The 20,074-nt window shown below is 48.1% G+C and overlaps 8 protein-coding genes across 8 annotated transcripts; 4 read left to right on the forward strand and 4 right to left on the reverse strand.

The window, feature by feature from the left end:
• Positions 1–289: 289 nt before the first annotated feature.
• Positions 290–1,924, reverse strand: N7458_010016 (class I SAM-dependent methyltransferase; the record flags this gene model as incomplete). The annotated part of the gene is made up of 11 exons (XM_056913398.1): positions 290–389; positions 443–871; positions 953–1,139; positions 1,192–1,217; positions 1,272–1,312; positions 1,365–1,437; positions 1,493–1,534; positions 1,590–1,619; positions 1,676–1,732; positions 1,795–1,850; positions 1,904–1,924. 11 exons carry the CDS (start codon positions 1,922–1,924, stop codon positions 290–292), a joined length of 1,062 nt encoding a protein of 353 aa, XP_056762247.1.
• A 1,557-nt stretch (positions 1,925–3,481) lies between these two features.
• On the reverse strand, positions 3,482–6,618 carry N7458_010017 (uncharacterized protein; the record flags this gene model as incomplete). The annotated part of the gene is made up of 4 exons (XM_056913399.1): positions 3,482–5,013; positions 5,150–5,557; positions 5,608–6,324; positions 6,378–6,618. The coding sequence occupies 4 exons, from the start codon at positions 6,616–6,618 to the stop codon at positions 3,482–3,484; spliced, it is 2,898 nt and encodes a 965-aa protein (XP_056762248.1).
• A 3,972-nt stretch (positions 6,619–10,590) lies between these two features.
• On the reverse strand, positions 10,591–11,450 carry N7458_010018 (uncharacterized protein; the record flags this gene model as incomplete). The annotated part of the gene is made up of 2 exons (XM_056913400.1): positions 10,591–11,140; positions 11,230–11,450. The coding sequence occupies 2 exons, from the start codon at positions 11,448–11,450 to the stop codon at positions 10,591–10,593; spliced, it is 771 nt and encodes a 256-aa protein (XP_056762249.1).
• Positions 11,451–12,060: 610 nt separating this feature from the next.
• Positions 12,061–12,720, reverse strand: N7458_010019 (uncharacterized protein; the record flags this gene model as incomplete). Its single annotated transcript, XM_056913401.1, has 7 exons — positions 12,061–12,076; positions 12,130–12,145; positions 12,204–12,262; positions 12,327–12,342; positions 12,410–12,468; positions 12,528–12,543; positions 12,615–12,720. 7 exons carry the CDS (start codon positions 12,718–12,720, stop codon positions 12,061–12,063), a joined length of 288 nt encoding a protein of 95 aa, XP_056762250.1.
• An 855-nt stretch (positions 12,721–13,575) lies between these two features.
• Positions 13,576–14,319, forward strand: N7458_010020 (uncharacterized protein; the record flags this gene model as incomplete). The annotated part of the gene is made up of 3 exons (XM_056913402.1): positions 13,576–13,816; positions 13,888–14,016; positions 14,069–14,319. 3 exons carry the CDS (start codon positions 13,576–13,578, stop codon positions 14,317–14,319), a joined length of 621 nt encoding a protein of 206 aa, XP_056762251.1.
• Positions 14,320–15,717: 1,398 nt separating this feature from the next.
• Positions 15,718–16,531, forward strand: N7458_010021 (uncharacterized protein; the record flags this gene model as incomplete). Its single annotated transcript, XM_056913403.1, has 5 exons — positions 15,718–15,922; positions 15,988–16,149; positions 16,201–16,285; positions 16,353–16,383; positions 16,436–16,531. 5 exons carry the CDS (start codon positions 15,718–15,720, stop codon positions 16,529–16,531), a joined length of 579 nt encoding a protein of 192 aa, XP_056762252.1.
• An 874-nt stretch (positions 16,532–17,405) lies between these two features.
• Positions 17,406–18,368, forward strand: N7458_010022 (uncharacterized protein; the record flags this gene model as incomplete). Its single annotated transcript, XM_056913404.1, has 4 exons — positions 17,406–17,456; positions 17,542–17,701; positions 17,769–17,999; positions 18,052–18,368. The coding sequence occupies 4 exons, from the start codon at positions 17,406–17,408 to the stop codon at positions 18,366–18,368; spliced, it is 759 nt and encodes a 252-aa protein (XP_056762253.1).
• A 334-nt stretch (positions 18,369–18,702) lies between these two features.
• On the forward strand, positions 18,703–19,668 carry N7458_010023 (O-methyltransferase; the record flags this gene model as incomplete). Its single annotated transcript, XM_056913405.1, has 3 exons — positions 18,703–19,013; positions 19,086–19,506; positions 19,630–19,668. 3 exons carry the CDS (start codon positions 18,703–18,705, stop codon positions 19,666–19,668), a joined length of 771 nt encoding a protein of 256 aa, XP_056762254.1.
• Between the last annotated feature and the right edge of the window lie 406 nt (positions 19,669–20,074).

Here is a 20,074-nt window from a genome sequence, read left to right on the forward strand (position 1 = left end):
CTAAAGGCAGAAGCGTTTACCCGGCGATGAAATTTGATCAAAGTTTTACCAAGGCTTCATCAAATGTGTCTAACAAATGATATACGTGGCATGGAAAAAGTTGAGATCAGTCTCATCTGCAAAAAAAAGCCTTGGACTGGAAGAAGATCGAGAAGATGCCTGTGCAATAAATAAGCTACAATAAGCCTATGACCATATCCACCGTGGGGATATCAAGATGTCATTTCCACTTAACAGCTCATACCACCAAGATACTCGCCGGTGGCGACTCTATGGGACTTTGAATCCATCACGGGGACGGTTCGGGCTTGATCACAGTCTCCTCGGGCTCCTCCTTAGGCCTCGTACCAAGCTCATCAGCTCTGGGCTTCCTGGCCCAGACCTTTCGCCTGCAGGACCGAGTCAGTATGTCAAACTTTTGAAATTGGCCAGATTAACATACCCGTAATGCCAGCCATGAATATGGGGGTTTTTCATTTCTGCCCGAACCTTCGCGAGATAAACCTGCACCTCATCAGGTGTCCAAGGACTGGGAGCACCAAATTTAGTGAGCAACCACATGGCATATCCCTCCATACCCGTCACCCAGTGGTGGTAATTGAGCTGTCCAACCTCCTTATACACTTTATCTTTAGCCCAAGGCCCAATAGGAACCTTGTACACCTGCTCATGCACGTCGATGAAACCGGCTTTCTCAATCTTCGATCGCATGGTTTCTTGGACGGTCAAGGAACGCCCGGCTCGTTCAGAGCAGCCCTTAAAGTTTTCTCCCCATTTTGCCAGCTCCGAATCCTCTGCCAAAGAATTGTCATCGGTCTTGACACTGATATCGAGTTCAAATTCTTCGATCCAACCACCGGGTGCAAGGTTGCTGCAAAGATGAGACATTAGCCTTGCCATCGTTATACCGCGCGGACCCTGCGAGCAATAATGGACAAAGTGGGGAACATACTCGTAGCAGCGCTTATACAGTGTGTTCCACCCCTCCTCATCGAACGATCCCAGCATATGGCGCAAATAAATAAAATCGAATGGCTCGGACCAGGTCCACTCTTGCAAGAGGTCGTCCAGCTCAAATACACAATTTGGAGGCATCCAGGTGACCGGAGGGGGAGACAGATCAACTCCACGGACGGTAGCTAGTCGTAATCAGTGCTGGATAAATGTGGACTTGCGTATTTGAAGACCTACCACTAGGATAGGTATCCGCCATATCGCTATATGCGAAAGTTAGTGTTGATCAATGGGGTGTCTAGTATTCGTCCTCTTACATAGCCCAGCTACCTTTGCCAGTTCCCACGTCGAGGATATTCTAGGTCTGGGTTCAGCATGATGTGATAGTGATCGCAGGCCAGTGCACGTACCTTCGGGTCTTTCAGAGGAGCCCGGTGCAGCATATTACGCTGATGATAATCCAGCAGAATTGCCACGAGATGACTGCGAAGACATTTTTAGAAGATGCATCTTCTGTACAGTGGGTACAATAACTTACCCAGTCTCATAGGCCTCGAATTGCTGGTCATCCGACGGGCTCCTGTTGCTGGGGATTAACTGTAGTCCACAATGTCATTCAATCACTTTCATCATACCAGTACTCCTCCGACTTCAGCGATTGATATCTGCAAAAATACTAAGCCCGACCGTACAAAATTAACCGCTCAGCTAGTGTTCTTACCTACGTCCATTTTCCAGGCGACCCCTGGCAACCTCTGAGGCCAGTGAGGTCGTATCGCTGTCGAAAGTTTGGTTAGTGACAAAGCGCAGAATGCCACCCGCTGCGCGGGGCCCACTCACGACTTCCAATCATCGTCTGCAGCCACCGTTTTCTCAAGGGTGTAGTAGTCGTTATCCTGTTTTCTCGTCAGTATAAGAATAAGCTTTGGGTCAATACCTCTTGTCGTACAACTGCGATCTCGGCAGCCATGATGGTGAGCTATGGTCAACACAGGCATAAGTACGGGCAGGAAAGGGGAGAAAGAGAAGGTTCGCGGGACCGTCGGGGCGAAAGAAATGTCCTCACAGGTTGTTTATCGGGTAAGCGAACGCTAACGGACTAGTTCTTCTTTCCTGCGGAGGTCTTTGGAACAAAAGTACGAGTGGTGCGTTCGCAATTAATTTCCGTGCAGCTGTCAGTTTAACAATAGCTATTCATGTATGTACCCCTCTTTCCTATTGTCTGGATTGTCCCATTGCCCTCTCCTGCGGGTTCCGAGATAGTATCATGAGTCGCACACCAAGTTAAGAGGCGGCGGATGACTGAATGCCCCTTGGGTTATCTTTGCATTAACACATTCCGTCCCAAATGTGGCTAAACTCAATAATGTATATACTCTAGATGATTATTGAGGTAGTCAACAAACGACAGACCAGCTAGTCACTTCGTAGAGAGCCTATTACTATTTTATGTTGGTAACCCGTTAGTAAGCCTGCTGATTGAGGCTATTCTCTCCAGGCTGTGATCCTAGTCTCTTGAGTATATCCCTATAAGTTCCTTCAATTCTAGAGTATCCAAAAGCCCATAACTTGCGCACGCTGTCAAATCCTCTCTAAACTCTTAAGTTCTCGTCTCAAGCAATATTTACTGGCACGACCCTCTCAGGCTTCCTCGTGGCCCGCGGGTTCTTAGCGCTGATGGCTTGCTACTTTTAGCTATTATAGCGGTCTGCCAAGCTTGATATGACACGTCGTCACCACGTTCCTCCTTAGATCCAGAATCATTGTAAACTTTCTGTATAGTGTCGTCCCTGATCTAATCTCCATTCACTAGGGGGGAAAGGTCAACTAGGCCCGGTGATAAACTTTCGTCGATCGTGAATAGTAAAGAGAAGTATGGTAAGGCTCCCTGTCCATCGGAATGTAACTCACACTCCGATACCGCGGGCAACTCCGACTACCTTGGTGAAGCGCTCCTACAGCTATCTCGGACGGACAGATCATTGTACGATGCGAGGATAAAGCCTATGGATTGATGATTTGGAAAAATTCAAAGCCGATGTTTTCCGCGAGAAAGACTGTGGATGATCGCAAACGTAGAAACTTTTATCATATGCAGAAGCTCTAGCCTGAGCTGCTTTGAGGAAGGCGATATGCAAATCCACTGAGGGTCCGGTTCCGGTGATGTTGCTGTAGATTTGATGTAATGATACCAACCCGCTCAGAATGTGATTGTATATTGAAATTTTTATGATGAAACGGCTTGACTTTTCTCTGGACCGACTCAATGATCTCGTAGCGATAGAGGCTGACCTGTCAAGGATGGTTCAACCTCGTATAGCATAGGACTGAGCGTACTATAAAGCCTAGTATAGACTCCTCCAGATGGATTTAATATGTTAGTTTACAGTATGTCCATGCACTATTTACCTAGCTATGATATATTCATCTGCTATCTGATACACCAGCTATATACTGAAATTGACTGCACACACTCCTGTTGGAAGTTGTCTTATCACAGCCTGATGTCTGCCTCGTTCAAGATTTCTCACGACTGAAGGTTGTTAGTGTAGGCCTTGGTTAAAGGAATATCCACCTGGTAAACAGCCTTCTTATCCGCTGCAGAGTACTGGCCATGCTTGCCAGCTTGGGTAGCGCCAAGCACAGTGATGTTGCGAATAACAACATTACCGGGGTTGTAGCCAAAGGTACCGTCCATCTGGAAACGACCCGTCTTCCCGTTGTAGGTAAATTTGATGTTACTGGTAGCCTTCTGGATCAGACTGTCACCATCGTCAAGGTACAAGGATCCAGCTGCATTGCCCTGAGCATCTTTAGCAATCACCAAAGTGAAGTCCTTTTGGCGCAGCTCGGTGGTCGTGTACGCAGATTCCGTGCGCATGGGAACGATGTTGCCGCCCTTGAAGTACAGGGGCATGGTATTGTAGTCGATATTTGATAGTCTGACTGTGGATCCGGTGCCTTGAACAGGTGCACCACTGTGGAAATCGTAGAACTGGTCCTTGGGGAAGTAGACGTTCACTGAGGTAGAGTTTTCTTCCGAGATGGGAGCAACCATCAGGGCATCGCCCCAGAAGAATTGATAGGGCAGGGTGGCGGTGTTGATGTCGTTCGGGTACATGAAGAACATGGGGTTCAACATTGGAGAACCAGTCTGGGTTTGTGTCCACAGTGCGGTGTAGGCATAATCCAAGAGGCGATAGCGGATGTCAATGGCGGCTCGCGCCGCTGATGCAACCTGTGGGGAGTAGTAGAGCTCATGTCCCGGAGTGCCCCAGCCTTGGTGATCGCGGAAGAATGGCGAAAATGCACCTAGCCAAGCCCAACGAGAGCAAAGATTCTCATTAGTGAACCCACCATATCCGCAAATATCGCTGCCAACCATAGGAACTTGGAAGAGGGCTGCGAATTCCTGAAGCTGCTCGATAGTCCAGCGATAGTGGTCCCAATCAGCCATGTTGTCACCGAGCCAGTGGCCAACATGAGCACCAGCGCCAGCAAAAGTGGATCGAGTGATCACTAAGGGTCGCGAGTCAGGTCGGCGATACAAGAGGGACTGACGACTGGCAGAGCTCATCATCGAGCCATACAGGTTGTGTGTGTCGTACTCGGTTAGGCCGTTCGCGTGAATCAGGTCTGTCTGCATGGTTTTCTCACTCAATGCTCCAGCGGCGTTGTTGATGTGGTACGGAGGATTCAGGAGGTCACGGCCTGGCAGGCCTTGCATAGCGCCAGAAGTGCTACGACGTTCGTTGTTGACGGCTGGAACGGACGAACGACTGGTGGTATCGATCGACCTCTTGTGCGGGCCAGAAGAGGTTGTGATATTGCCTGACACGGCCTGGACTCCAGAATGACAGTCGCCTGTAGTGATTGTGCGGTTTTGTGTCTCGTAGATGAATGTGCCATCAGACTCACGGCGAATATACTGGTAGGTAATCTTGGTCTTCGGTGGCAACTGAATGGATAACTGCCAATGGGGGTAGTTCGTTGCATCCATAGGCGCTGCCATAAGCGGGTCGCCGTTGCCAAAGCTGGGCACATCTCCGAGGATGAAGACTGTCTCACCATTGTATGTGTCAGCATAACAGTCGAAGGATGCTTCAGCAACACACGTCGGCTGGAAATCCTTAGGAAAGCCGGGAATGGGCCGGGGCGGGCTGAGACGGAGAGGACGAAGCGAAGGGGGGGTCACCCGCGGTACCAGCGAATGCGGCAGGGTCTGTGCAAGGGAAGTCACAGAAATTAGACGGCTCGTTCATGTCGATCCAAAGGGCATCGATGTCCACTCCCGTCTCGGGATTGAAGAAACTAGCAAACTCGTTGTTCCAATAGTCTTGAGCACCAGAGGCGAACCAGTCAGGCCAGGTGGTAACTCCAGGCCAGACAACTCCCTGGTACGTGGAGCCATTGGGGTATTTCATAAACGCATTGGCCTTCACACCATTGTTGAATGGTGGATAGTCGACATATGCAACCGCTGGGTCTACCATCACCACGTAGTGTTGGTTGTTGTTGTGTAGGTGAGAAACGAGCTCCCGCGTCTTGTCCAAGGGGAAGCGGTATGGGTCCAGGGTGAATACTCTTCGAAGGTTCATGTAGTCTGCAACGGTTAGAAACTGCACGGATTTCTCACGGGGAAGCTGAACATACCGATATCAGCCCACTGAGTCTCCAGAGGGATGTTGGCAGCACTGTAATTGGCAATGACCTCGGCAATCTCAAAGATGTCGTAGTACCCGTAACGGCAGTTGTGGAAGCCAAAGTGCCAATAGGACATCATTGCAGGGAGGCCAACTGTTTGTGCGTACTGCATGGCAACCTCCTTGGGACTGGGCCCTCCCAGGAAATAAAAGTCAAGTACGCCGCCAAGGGTACGATACTCAAGATACTGCCCATCCGAGTCATCAAGAACAACGTCCATGCCGTTACTATTGGCGAGGAAGACACCATGGGTGCCATTCTCACCACGGTAGTCAAAATAGACGGGATGGTTGCCATACAAATTTGTGAACTCAGGTGTGCCGTAGGCATCGCGCGACCAGAGAGTCCTGGAGTAGTTTGAAGTCTTCAGGCGGAAGGGATCAACGCTCTCTCCGAGGCCGTAAAGATTCGGTGAGTCGGGCAGCTTTGTGCGAAGACCAAGGTATTGTGACTCAAAAACCATCGGATGACCAGAAGTATCAAAGAGAACTTCTCCCGATGACTTACGAGTGATTTTGAAAGCGAAGGGGCTCTGGGTCAGAGAGAAGTTCAAGTCAGATTGGTCGGGCCTCATGCCTTTGTCTGTCCCTGGTCGAGGTAGCACGGATTCCGGAACTTGGTAGACCTGCTCGTCGGCATCATAGATTTTGACATGCAGGCGTTCAGCTACCAGTTATCAGCTACTCGTCTCATAATAGTCACTGGGAGAAAGAACCCACCGGATTGGTACTCCACGAGCAACTTCAAGTTGTCCAGGTCTGTGCCATAAACATTGCATGGAGTTCCAGCAAGGTGCAGATCTGCGCTCACAATCGCTCCCCCGTTGCTCTTGACGTTGCTAGCTTTGTATCCAGGACAAGTTTCGGGGCTCCCTCCACGAGTGAGAAGCGCAGCGGCATCGCTAGAAGCGCAGAACAACGCCACAGCCGCCAAGGGCTTGAAAGCCGCTCTCCAGATCATATTGCAAAGTCACAGCAGGCAGAATCCTCTCCACAATGCTCCCCTGGCGAAGTCGCGAGCTTTAATACCGCCATATTCGAATGGTTGAGACCCTGAAGTGCAACCTTGAGCTTAGTCCGTGTCATACGCCACACCCCGCATCGTGAAGATCCGATATTGCGCCGATGGCACCTGGCCAGAGGCGGCAAGGGAAGAAGTATCATTCCAGGTAGATCCTGACTCGGGAAGGAGAGGGGTGATGTGATGCCGTTTCCCCGCACCCTTTTGTCCATGATTAATTTCTCCGCCTAATTCCCCGACGCTTCGGTGGTACCCCAGTCTTCGTCTCAAAGTCAAGACGGAAATGAAAGTCAAGGACTGTGCACGCTCGGGTGGGTCAAGTTTCGGCACTCCAGTGTAGATCCCGAACTCTAACAAAGTCAAGTGGTATCCCCCAGGGGTCACACTTCTAAAACTCATGAGGGTTTACAAATCCATTTTCCCATAACTAACTAGATCCTGATATCGCTTACATTTTAGAGGCGGTAGGAATCTAAACACAATTTAATCATTTTGTATCGTGGCATGGCTCTTTATGTAGAAGTAACACTGTAAAATTGTCAGGATAAACCCTCAGACACGACATTATAATGTAAACAAAGCCGGATCTATCGGTCCATGAAGATTAGAAAAGAGGTCAAATAACGGACATGTTCAAACCACCCTTCGAGGATTTTAATTGCTCAAGATAGGATTTCTCAGTCCCTTCAGGCTATGGTAGCTGAGACTGGGTAGAAAATTGGGGGTGCTTTCTGACCCCTCTCAGCTGCATACTTTTTGCCTGCACAGAGTCGTAGCACACCAATCATACCCCTGTTCAATATGGGTGGGTCTTTAGACGGCATGAATGACCGCACGCTACTTCTATACATGGTGTCCATTATTTTCTTCCATTATTTTCTCTCTGATAAAAGGATATGGTCTGTAATTTGGAAGTACCATTAATGGTGCATTGAGATGGAGAGGGTCAGATGAGTCTCATGTCGTGAGCATGTAATGGTGGGTATCTCCAGACATATCCACCATGGAGTGGTGCTCTCGATAAACCATGCAGCCAAGCTACGAGCACCTCATGGGAGGTCAAGAAACAACTGTAGCATTTTTTCGTAGTCTGGAGTCCCCAGCCCTGTTACAGGATCCCACCTATCAATCACCAATCAGTTGAATCCAACTGAGTTAGGACTATAATCACTCACCCTGCGGCAGCCGTAAATCCATCGGTCCCGCACCCTGGGTTTGATCCGTTCAGGATATCATTAAGAACCCATTCATTTTCATAAAGTACTGGATTCAGGAAGCCAATGGGGCCCTTTCCGATTGCCAGCCGCTCATCAACAATTCTATTAATTATAGCGGCGAATATCGGGGTACCTACAGCCCGTGTCAGCTCTACCATGACGGCTTTCGCAATCCTTGCCTGGGGAGCTTCTCACTGGCACTGGTTCCGCCTGTATGGCCAAATCTTGCTTCATACCAAACTGCAATATTATCGGCAACTGCAGACACATCGGGGTAACCCCGGCCAAGACGATTGTAGAGACCAGAGTCGCCGCCAGTTGTCCAATTTCCTTTGTAGAAGGGATATTTGGGATCAGCACTGATGAAGTACCTGGATAATGGACCCTGGTCAACTTATACGGACAGCATGAAATTTTGACACGTAAAACAGGGACTTACCTGGAGACAGCTGCTTTCTGGTAGGATGGAGCGGAAAACACGTTGCTGAAACCACCGCCAGATGACAGAATGCTCTTTTCATTACTGTGAGATAGCGCACTTTCAGGCGCAGCCGATTTATGCCCTGGTAGTACCTGTGTACCCCCGACAGAAGTCACATATGGACAGCTACATCCTCATCTGTTAGCGGACATAGTCTCATACTATCGAGGCGTGTTGACTGACTTTGCTGGGAAAGTCGGGCTGAAAATGTCCTTCCTCGGGCCTAGACAGCCATCGTGACCTGCAACGCCGTTGTCACCAGAGGCAAATAGGACTGACACTCCTTGGAGACCAAGCTTCATATACCTGCTTGGCGGTCGTGTCAGAAGCTCCGCCCGGGCAGTCAAAAGGCAAACAGGAAGGATTCCAGACGACATCACGTACTCATGGCACTGTCGTCGCTGATATGCAGCCGGGAAGTTGTGCTCCGGACCTCCATAAGATATTGACATAACGTTGGTGGCATTGTAGATGCCACAGGGTGACCGGTATTCACCCACAAGAGAAGAGTCGGGATAAGCGTTTTCGTCGTCGCTACATTTCCCCAAAGCACAAAACGTGCAATATGACTGCAGTACCATCAGAGCTAGGGAAAAACATTGAAATATGCGGGGCTTACCCCATCAATTGCATTTAAGAAAGCGTCGAGAAACCCCGTAGAGGGATTTTGAGGGTCCATGTGATCATTTGTTTGGTAGACCGTGATATTCTGCGGGTAAACAATGGGATAAGCAACTTGGAGGTCCAACGCTGACTCTAGACCAAATCTTGATGACGATTCACCTCTACCGGTGCTATCAATCATGATCTCTAGAGGCCGAGTACCCTGTGGAATATTGGTTGTTTGATTCCCAAAAAACAAATCCAGGTCTTCATTATGGAAATGGTTGTCTTCCTGGAATATTCCCAAAGGATTTTGAGGGTGGGAATTAGCGGCGAGAGGAATTTTGTACATTGCTCGGATGCACTCCGGTGTAATTAGTTTGTCGCAACCTAGCGATGTGAGCACGCCAGCGCCATCCGTATCAGGAAGATGCGTCTGCCTCGAAGCACCATGGATCAGTATGTTGTCCCGTCCGCGAAGCAACGGCTGCTGTTTTCTGGACACCGGGACTCGGATCCCCGGCTCTATATAGTCGATATTTTCTTGAATGCTGTGCGGTACATGATAGCTGATTCACTTAGCCATCGAATTTCTAGACGAAACGCGAGGGACTCTCGACATACTGTTCACAGGCATTTGAGATCTGGCCGGTGTGGACATCCTGATACTGAAAATATTGCGTGTGTAGCAATTCCTCCACTTCTTTGACTGTAGCCACAAACGCCAGCCAGCCTTTGTTACTGGCCAAGGATATGCGTACGGCGCTGATGCCGGACTCAATTAGCCATGACTCCACCAGTGCGATGGTATTGTCCGAGGGTGCAAAGGTGTCAATGACTTGATCCGCCGACCAGTATTTCCCATAGTTTGGCGACTTGGGATGGGAGCTTTAGCGTCTGTTAAATATTGTGGGATTGGTCGTTGTGGTCGACAGTGATGGTGGTTTTAGCTTACACGTCCAGTATATACTCACTTCCCCGGTGCAGGTTGCTCTGTTTCAGTCCAATTCGGACGAGCAATTGCAAGTCCGATTTCAATCGACCAACAGTTCTCCATTCAGGAAAAGCCTGGTTCCGTCTCTCATGAACAACGTATGTGGCAGGCAGAGCATGTGCTATTGTGCAGAACGCAGCCACCAGTACGACCCAGAAAAGCAGTCTTGTTTCCGGCATAATTATGTCGGTAACAGAGGCAGACGAACTGGGCCACCAGCGGAGGGTGATTTCGGGGTATGGCGGATGACAAAAGAAAGCAGCGCCGTTTTAGAGGGTTTGCAAAATGCACCCTGCGATCCCCGCCCCACACATACACACATGTCGTTTCAAATACGTATACCTGTATAACCTAGTATTCCTTACTGAGAGCGAGCTTAGTACTTACTGCTGGTAATTTTCCAATCGTCATCCTCTTTGATTAATATCTGTTGGCTCTACGGTATTTTGATTATCATCCCTGGTCAAGATCCTAGGAGAACGCCAGCTGTACGTGGTATTCATTCATTTTACAATGAAGCATTTGACAAAAGTGGGTTAAATTAGAAGGGAAAGGGCCAATATGAAAATAACCGGACATCTTCGCCACTAAACAATATGACAACAGCTCGTCCCGTACTATGGCTCACACCTCAATGGCCAAATATTCATTCCCGTCTTGGTTCCATTATGCACTGGTAGTCCTCCATGCAGAACACGCTCATCTCCAATCCTATTGTCCGGAAGATTAACCCAGAAGAGCGCATTTCCCGGTATCGGTTTAAACATGATGCCCTCGAATGAGCCATTTTGAATAGCTTTGCCATCATCAATTAAGCTCGAAGCTGTGGGCACAACGCGCGGAAAATAGGTTTCCCCTCCAGTGCAGTCAGCCTCCAAGAAGACAAAGATACTAGTCACACGATTGCACAATCGACCGTCTTTATACCGCATTGACTCTTGAAACCAATCATAATGAAGCTTGTATTGCTGGCCAGGTTTATACGTCACTAGTTGAGGGATGCCGAACTCGTCGGAGGCGTCGGTGAAAGATTCCATTAGGGAGAGTGCACGGCTCCCCACACATGAGACTGGAGGCTCCGATGGTGGCAGGCCAGCCGACTGGGATGATCGGTACGCATCGCCACTCGTTCCAGTTGATAATTTTGAAGGAGAATACCGAGTTTTTCTAGGAATGTCTCGTTAACATCCGAATGCATTAAGTGATATCGCTGTAGCTGTAATGGACGTGGAAGGAGAACAAAATTTAGGGCCTACCCGATATTAAGCAGTTGAGATACCTCCGTCTGACTGACAAAATTTTCGACATAAACTAGCAAAGGGTCTTCTGACACAATCTGCGTCCTATAGTCTTGGACTTCGCAGACCGTCTGTTTAGAGAACCAGAGCGCCACGTCACCTGTATTGTTGTAGGAGAAGTAAAGTCCATAACTGCAACATATTGCGACCAGGACACCAATGATGTTCCCAATGAACATCATTCGACAAAAGGCAATTGGTGTTCAGCAAGGGCTTTTGTCGGTAGTATTTCTAGCGCTCGCGATTCTGGAGCACAATTATGCTGGGTGGTTGCTATATGTACGCCTGGAACGTATCCAACGCTTACTTGTATTATTACAGGGGAGAGGGGTAAAATACAGGAGTATTCCCACTGCAGCTAAGGCGTCTAGCTCCATACGCGATAGGAAAATCCACTGTAAGTTTCATTGAGACAAAAATGCCCAAGATTCCATTGTATGACATATGAGAATGTACGGAGTCTTCGCCTCGGTGTAACAAGTTGGCTCTACATCAAACCCCCCAACCCCAAGCCCCCAACCCCGAAGGCTTTGTTCCAGGTAGGAAGGCTACGACCGACCGCCGAACCGAGCTAATAATACATTGAATGCGTTATGTATCTTAGACAACTATAATTTGCAATGCTCAATTCCCTTTGGACTTTCTACGAATAATTCAGACCGAACAAAAAGTTGCTCATAATGTTATCCTGCCTGTGGTCGCTACGTGGAGTCTGCTGGCTCTCATAATATAGATTCACATGGCTAGGTCGCCCAATACTACGGTGGCCTTGAGTTTCCGCGAGTTCGGTTACTCCTCGTCGGCCCTTCCCTCAGTCAGAATATCGATGCGGAACGGCGCGAAGTAGAAGGAACTTACAAGAACCCAAAGTCATCTGCAATATGTGTTAGAATACGCATCGAACTGGACGAATGGGGTCCCAGAATACATACAGGGATAAGACTCAATATCAACATTTCGCTTCTCCGTGGTATCACGTTTCTCTTCGCTCCTGTGATTATCTATTAGGCTCTGGTCTTTGGTGGGTATTCTCGGGTATAGCGTTGCTCGCATACAAGAAGCCAAAGTCATCTGTATTTCCCAAAGAAGTCAGTATGGAGAGACTTGATGAGTAGACCAGTAGACCAGTAGACCGTACAAGGGTAAGACTCAATATCAACGGCGCGTTTTTCCGCAGCTGGTGCTCTCTTCTCCTCTCTGGGATGCCGATTTCGTCAGGAATATTTCAGCAGGTTCACGATGAGCCATACACTTACAGGAACCCAAAGTCGTCTACGTAAACCATTAGCTCAATATCATGTAACGCAGTCAATAAAGATATGTTTCTAAGGCATGAAACTCACAAGGATAGCTTTCGATGTCAACACTAGCTTCACGTTTGGCAGGAGTGGGGGTTGCCAGGCTAGCAGCGGCCATGGCTAGAACAGCGATACACTGAGCAATCTTCATGTTGAATTCGAATGAGTAACTTCACTATCTCATCAAGTGTGTAGCGATCTTGGGGTAGTGTATATATAACAGCAGGCCAGAGCAACAGGGCAAGGAATTATCTTTATATGCTAGAATACCCAGTCTGATTACCTTTGGTATCATTGTAATACCACCTAGTACAAGGTAATGGTGTTACTGGTCCGGTAAACATCGCTTTCTGAGCTCAAGAGGATTTCGAATGTTAACTTCTAACCACATTCGTCATATAGAAGGGATTTGCAAGCCTGACGATAGGGTTCTTGCCGATTGTAATTTGCCCATTGCGTGAAGATAGACTGTGTGGGTTAGGCGTCCAGCATACGCACTACACCTGAAGTGGCTAGCGTGCATGATCGACTTTCATCAGGAGATAGGCCGATGTCACATCACTAGCATCACCTGAGCTTAGTAGTCTCACTAATTGATCGTACAGCATGATACAACATACAAACTTACCGACATTAAACAAGCAATTATCAGGAAAGCACTGCACGCCAAGATTTCAGCTCGTATCTCGAGGCTAGACTGTATGCGCTGATTGATCCACCCAAACAATTGAAAAGACACTCGAGCATACATGGAACTCCCCGCCGGAATTCCGTGACAGTTGCAAAGGCATAACCTGTTTTCCTAATATGTGCTAGCTGCTACTGATATAATTACTCTTACCAAAGCTACCTCATGAGGCCTGTGAGCAGCGAATAAAGCTAGTCACCGCTGATGATTTCTCATATGATCGATACCTGTGCCAGCCCCAGGGAATTCCTGCCACTTTGAAGGTCTCGCCAGATTCTACTAGAAACCCAGCTGGTGTATGCTTGAGGTCGCTTCCCAATGGCTCCTTCCGAATATCGGAAGATCTCCGAAGCCTCCGAAATCGACTCTCTGACGCTTGAAGAAGGGGAGACTGAAGAGCCCTTGTCACATGCACCACCGCGCGGCAAGTTATTCAGGAATCTTCCAGGCTGGGCATATGCAATCCTTGGTCTATCTCTGGTTATTGTCGGCTTTGCTGCAGGATTGTTCATCGACCTAGACATTGACAGGAAATGCCTTATTCGCAATTCTTATTATTGTGGGTGGCCTGTCCCAATCGCGACACCAAAGCCGCATTCTGAGAATGGAGACAACTGACAGAGCTTTCAGCTCCCGCTCTTGATCAAATTGACGCAGGGTATGAACCCGTTCGGTTCAATAGTACCGTTGGTAACCCCACCCCGTTTGGAGGGACCCCACGACCTGAGGTCGACAATGCGTGGGCGGCTGTGGACCAAGGTAGGTATACGTTGCACTATGTCATCTGTACACTTATCTGACCTCATCTTAGTTCAGGTGCGGGGTATATCTCGAGAGGAATTGATCCGCATTGGTGGCTCGGTGGATGATGTGAGGTTACCCGAAGATCTAGGAGGCGGGTACATGGCTTCGGACATGTATACTCATGAGCTCCACTGCCTCAACTTCCTCCGGAAAGCAACGTATCCCGAGTACTACAACCAGTCACATGGATTCACGGATCTACCGCATGTGGTACGCCTGCATCTAGGTGAGAAAGTATTCTTCTTATCCCGACTTTGACCAGGTTGGTCCCCCGCATAGTTGCTGTAAACCTACTTACCCCACTGCACCAATAGACCACTGCATTGAATTGCTGAGACAATTTGTGGTCTGTCAGGGCGATGTCGGGCTCTACACATTCCAGTGGCTGGAGCACTATCCGACCCCTTACCCTAAATTCAGTACATGGCATCAATGCCGCAATACGGACTCGATTCAGGCGTGGATCAGGCAAGGTTCCATTCAAACACCTTCCAACTATACCTGGCCACGTGTTCCTGGATCGATTATTTTTCCTCGACCAGAGTCTGATTAACACTTGTACGAAGGGGAGGGGTTCTTTCGCAACTATGGGTCCGCAAGCATGAAGGTGGGGACCTCGAACGAATGCAATCGCTGACATGTTCACGGAAGTCCGTTGGAGCATACGTTCCGTATCTCTAGATAGGATGCCTCTGTCCGTTCAGCGATTATTGTCCAATTTGCGGAAATTCTCTGTATCACATAAATAACCAATCATGTCTCAGAAACCAGAATGAAGACAACCCATCGCTGAGTTTAGAGACCAGAACGATTCAGGGACTTGCGGATGTTGAGATACCGCTGGTGAAATATTGAGTCTAAATGCCAATAAAATTCTGCTACATCCATTTGCCTTACATTATGTTATTCTCAAAGCTGATAACGCCATGTTTTCTGAAGTCTGTCAGTCAGATTGTTTCATTGAAGCCGAGGCTATATAAGATTATGTCATAATCTGTGCAAAAGCCAATCGCTACTACTGCGCTCTATTATTTGACCCGAGGGATAAACTGTTGTTGCAAATCCACCAGGTCCGTATGTCAACGTAGTTGCCCTAAGCGGGGCAACATGATGTTACATCAGCTAATGCATCAACGCCATTTTTGCTTCAAATTAAGCATCAGGCTCTATCTGGGTGTGGGGGCGGAATCCGGCTAGTGGTAGGAAAAGTGTGGAGATAAGCGATGACCACTGTAGCAGTACGACCCCCGTACCTCGTAACTTACGTGGTAGCGCATAGAAGAGTCATTCACTAAATTGAATGAACAAACGCGAATTCTTAGGCTAGTGAGGATACGAGACAGATGCAGGCAATTCCTGTATTGTAATAGTTATACTCCAAGAACTTCGAGAAAATTTACAACTCATCCTGACATGTAATACCCGTAATAACGCTGTGTAACACACATGGCTTGGAGCTGGTTTCCTTGTTGTCTGCCTCGGGTGGTAAGGGAAATTTACATAATTCTGGGATTAGGCCTTCAATTGATCCACTGTTGGTTGACACTTACCCTCAGAGTAATTTTCTAACTCCAGCAAGCTTGACGTGTGGCCTCCTCAACGAAATCACGATCTCGCTCAGGGCTCTCACCAAACAGGTCTAGGGCCTTGCACACGATGGAGGACGCCGAAGAGGGTCAACCGTTTCTCTCTGGGAAGCAAACCACACCAGATGTTATCCGGAACGTGGGAAGCCCAAAACGCCGCCTACTTGACTGGGCCTGGGTGATTTCCACACTGATATTTGCATCACTGTCGGTTTTCCTCTACGTCCAATGCCTCAGAATCGAGGCATATGAGCGTGGGTTCTCGACAGACTTGGGTATGGCTGCTGGCAATGACAGAATGGCTCCCTCAAACCATCCACTAACTAACAAAAACAATAAGATGCGTTGAAATCACAAATCCAACTGCATCAGGTACAATTTTCTGGCGGACTGGAACTTAATGAGACCGGGAAACTACATCGCATCGTCGACCCTGAAAGGCCACAGTATGTCGGACCTCCCACGCCTGAAATCGACGCGGCGTGGGATGATCTCATGCTAGGTAAGTGCTCTTGAGCTATCATACTTCATGGTATGCTGATAAAATTCGTAGCCCTCGACCTCGACCTGCCTGTGACAGAATCAGCAGACGTTACGTGGACAATGAAAGGCCAAGACAGCAGCAAATACAGAGTAAGGTCAGTGGTACTGAAGAAAGTCATATAAGATTAAGGACTAGAGCTTATATTGATTAAATTCTCATAGCCTCGATCTATACCATTCACTACACTGTTTAGTATGTATCAACCTCCTACGACTATCACCCAGCAGACTTAACCGCAAAACAGAATGCGATTCGTCGGGCACTAGACTCGGACTACTATGAGCCAGGCGTGCAGCATCCTTATTTCTTCCGGCTACATATCGGTATGCACCCATTCTAGGTATCACACTTCATGCAACTGAGTACTGATATTGACTGTCGAGCAAGATCATTGCATCGATTATCTTCGCCAAGGAATTCAATGCTCAGCAGACTTAACCCCACTTGGCTATGAGTGGAATGAGGAGTACCAGGTTCCATTTCCTTTGTTCAAAGAGAAACATACCTGCCGTAACTTCGAAAAGATAAGGTCTTGGGCAATGGAGAGAATACCACCCGAGAGACAGAAGCACAGCCATAGCCACACTCATGGGCAACGGCAGGTCTAAGTACGATAACATGACTCTGGGGGATAGTATGATCGCTCTATAACATGTATAACTCGTTTTCCTATATATCATGGCCGATGGCCCCTTGCAAGATGTTCAGCAGGATACGTCTAGGTTATCAAATGGCGTATTACTCTAACGGTACAAGGATTATTGTGCAGCATCCTGCGTTCATGATGACCAAGCAAAATGTCAATAGTTATAGCCCACCCGTTGATAAAATATGCCAGTGAAAATATTGATTGACCTAAATTCAAGGACGCTGCTAATATTAACCATCGCTACTTGAATGGCCAGAATAATTAGAATGTTTCCCATTGGGCATTCAGGGAGGTTTCGGCGTTGGATTCATCCAGGCTGTGGTTGCATAATCTCGAGGCGGGGTATCCGGTAGACCGCGTATCCACTTCGTTTTCATTCAATGCATATATCACGCGATTACAGTCGATTAAACAAAGTACAAGACCCTGTTGATCTTCCGATTTCAGCGAAGCGAAATAAGATAGCTGTTTGATTGTATTTATTTAAATGCAACTCCTCCACTAGTGACTGATTCTCCATATTCTTACCCAACCTTGTGGTGAATTGTTATGTTCACTAAGCAGGATGTCTTCGTTCTATGCCGCGGAAACCCCTGAACGGGTGAAGAAAGCCCAAGTAAGGATTTCAAGATCACGAATAAACCCTGCCCATCCTCTGCCGTGGACCCCACGAAAACGGAATTTAGTTAATTTTCATAAAGGGCTTACATCTCATAACGTCTCTCACCCCAAATGGAAGAAAAGTCCACATTCTTCTCGAAGAGCTCAAGGACGCCTACGGCCTTGAATGGACAACAAGTTTGATTGATCTCGATAATAACGAACAGAAAAAAGACTGGTTTCTTAGACTAAATCCTAACGGTGCGTCTTTTCCTTTTCATATGCAAACATCTTATTTTCCAAAAACAAAGACTAATCGATCAATTAGGCCGCATCCCAATATTAGTCGACAATGATCAGAGTCCACCTCACGTTGTCATGGAATCATCTGCTGAGCTATTGTATCTCGTCAATTTGGCAGACGCCGACAATCTTTTCTGGTTTTCGGACCCGATTGATCAAAGTGAAGCATTTCAATGGCTAATATTCTGGCATGCCTCGGGGCAACCCAATCAAGGGCAATATAACTTTTTTCGGAATAATGCGGACCGAATCCCTCGTGAGTGTTACCTTGGAGTTTCGATATGTGCTTGCCTGCTGAGAAAATCTAGATGTAGTGGATCGTTTCAAGCGGCAGGCGCTGCAGGCTTATGATGTACTTGAAATCCGCCTTTCGGGGAGATATGGTGGTGGAACACGGGAATATTTGGCTGGGGAAGATAAGGGGAAATATAGCATTGCTGATATGAATGCCTGGGCGTGGATACGAAATATTCGACGAATTGGACTCTCAGAGGATGAATTGGCTCAGTTACCTCATTTGCAGCAGTGGGTGGATCGCATTGCGGCGCGACCGGCTGTGGAGCGAGGCTTGGGGGAGTGGTATGATGAGGATTTGCATCCAGAGTTATTGATTGAGACTGCGTGATAGACTGCTATATCCCTACCCCCGATCCACAGTCCCGAGGCTGACTTCCATCTATAACGGGAATTCCCTACCGAATTCGTGGCCCCTCCACACTACTCCACACTAGCGCCTCCTGTCCATGGCTAATGTTTACCCAATAGGCTTAACACCAGGCATGCTGAAAACAGACCAGGGTGCTGGGTGAGCTGACCTCACCCTATAAATATCCTGCGATCCCCCAATTCCCAGCTCATTCTTCCTACAGAGCCAATTTCCCCAATCCTAACATCCAATTTTTTATACTGTGTCCTTCCTAACCCCGATCCACTTTCACGCGTCTGCCCCAACACAAAAAATGGCAGACACTGAAGAACCCCCCATCTTTACTAAATACCCATCCCTGCGCAAGATGGCGGGCGTTGATGATTCCGAGATCGTCGAGTCCCACGACGGACGCGAGGTCACCCTCCTCAAGTACATTTACGCCCACCCAGAGCTGGACACAAAGCTTCGGGGCTCCCCTGCGGCGATTTTGGAGGCAATGGATGAGTTTGCCGCCCAAGAGGATTTTCTGATCAATATTGGACCCGACAAAGCGGGGAAGCTGGGTGCCTTAATGCGCGAGCATCGGCCGAGGGTTCTGGTGGAGTTGGGGGGGTATGTTGGGTAAGTCTGATCTCTCCCTCAATGTGGAGTTGGACAGGGTTAGGGTTGAGTCAAGGCTTACATTGAGCATAGATACTCTGCCATCCTATTTGGAAGTATCCTGAAGGAAATTTGGGGGGTGAACCCGGATAATGCAGAGGTAGAGGACGAGGACAACTCCAAGGCCAAACTCTATAGCGTGGAGATCGACCCTCTCATCGCTTCAGTTGCCATGAACCTTGTCAGCCTCGCAGGTCTCCAGGATTTTGTTGAGGTCATTATCGGGGGCTCCGCGCACACCCTGCGGCGGTTCCAGGAGCAAGAGACCTTTGGCAACGGGGGTATCGATATGCTGTTCTTGGACCATGATGAGGCGCTGTACGAGGCAGACGTCAAATTGGCCGAAGAACTGGGCTTTCTTGACAAACACGGCGCGCTAATTATCGCCGATAATGTGGTGCGGCCTGGAGCGCCAGAGTATCGGGATTATATGCGGAAAAATCGACGCTTGGGTGTAAGTTGGGGTTTGCCAGCGTTGATTGTGCCCGGGGATTTCGAGGTTTGTTTCTCTCCTCAATTCTTTTTCTCTGTGGGAGCTTCAAGACATTCCGATTCATGACTGACTGTTTGATTGTAGGACGAGATGGAGATCAGCGTCGTGGGCCGCGGTGTGTGAAGCCCGGGACTGAAGAGCAGAATAGAAAAAATGAGAGGGGATGGTTAAATGAGGGTGTATTTCGGTGCGAATAATGGCAAAACTAACACGATTGAGTGAATCACGAGCTCTGACATCGCGGTATGAATATTATGACCTATGAAAGTGGCGACGTATGCGACATGAAAGCGATAGTACCTATGTAACCTAAAGTCTCAATTAAGCCTTGACCCGAGTGTATTTATCAGACTGTCGTTGTTGTGTCTCACTGTTGGCTAGGTATTGGAATCAGAATATTTGACTAGATAGGCACCGGAGGGTTATGTTTGTAGTCTAAACTCAAGTAAAAGTAAGCGACAGAGTAATGGGTGAAAATTCTTGACCCGTTCCTATATCTATTTCCCTGGTCCCAGGATTTCCTAATATA

Source organism: Penicillium daleae (assembly GCF_028827525.1).
Source record: "Penicillium daleae strain IBT 16125 chromosome Unknown utg000008l_segment0_segment0, whole genome shotgun sequence".
NCBI classification, from domain to species: Eukaryota; Fungi; Ascomycota; class Eurotiomycetes; order Eurotiales; family Aspergillaceae; genus Penicillium; species Penicillium daleae.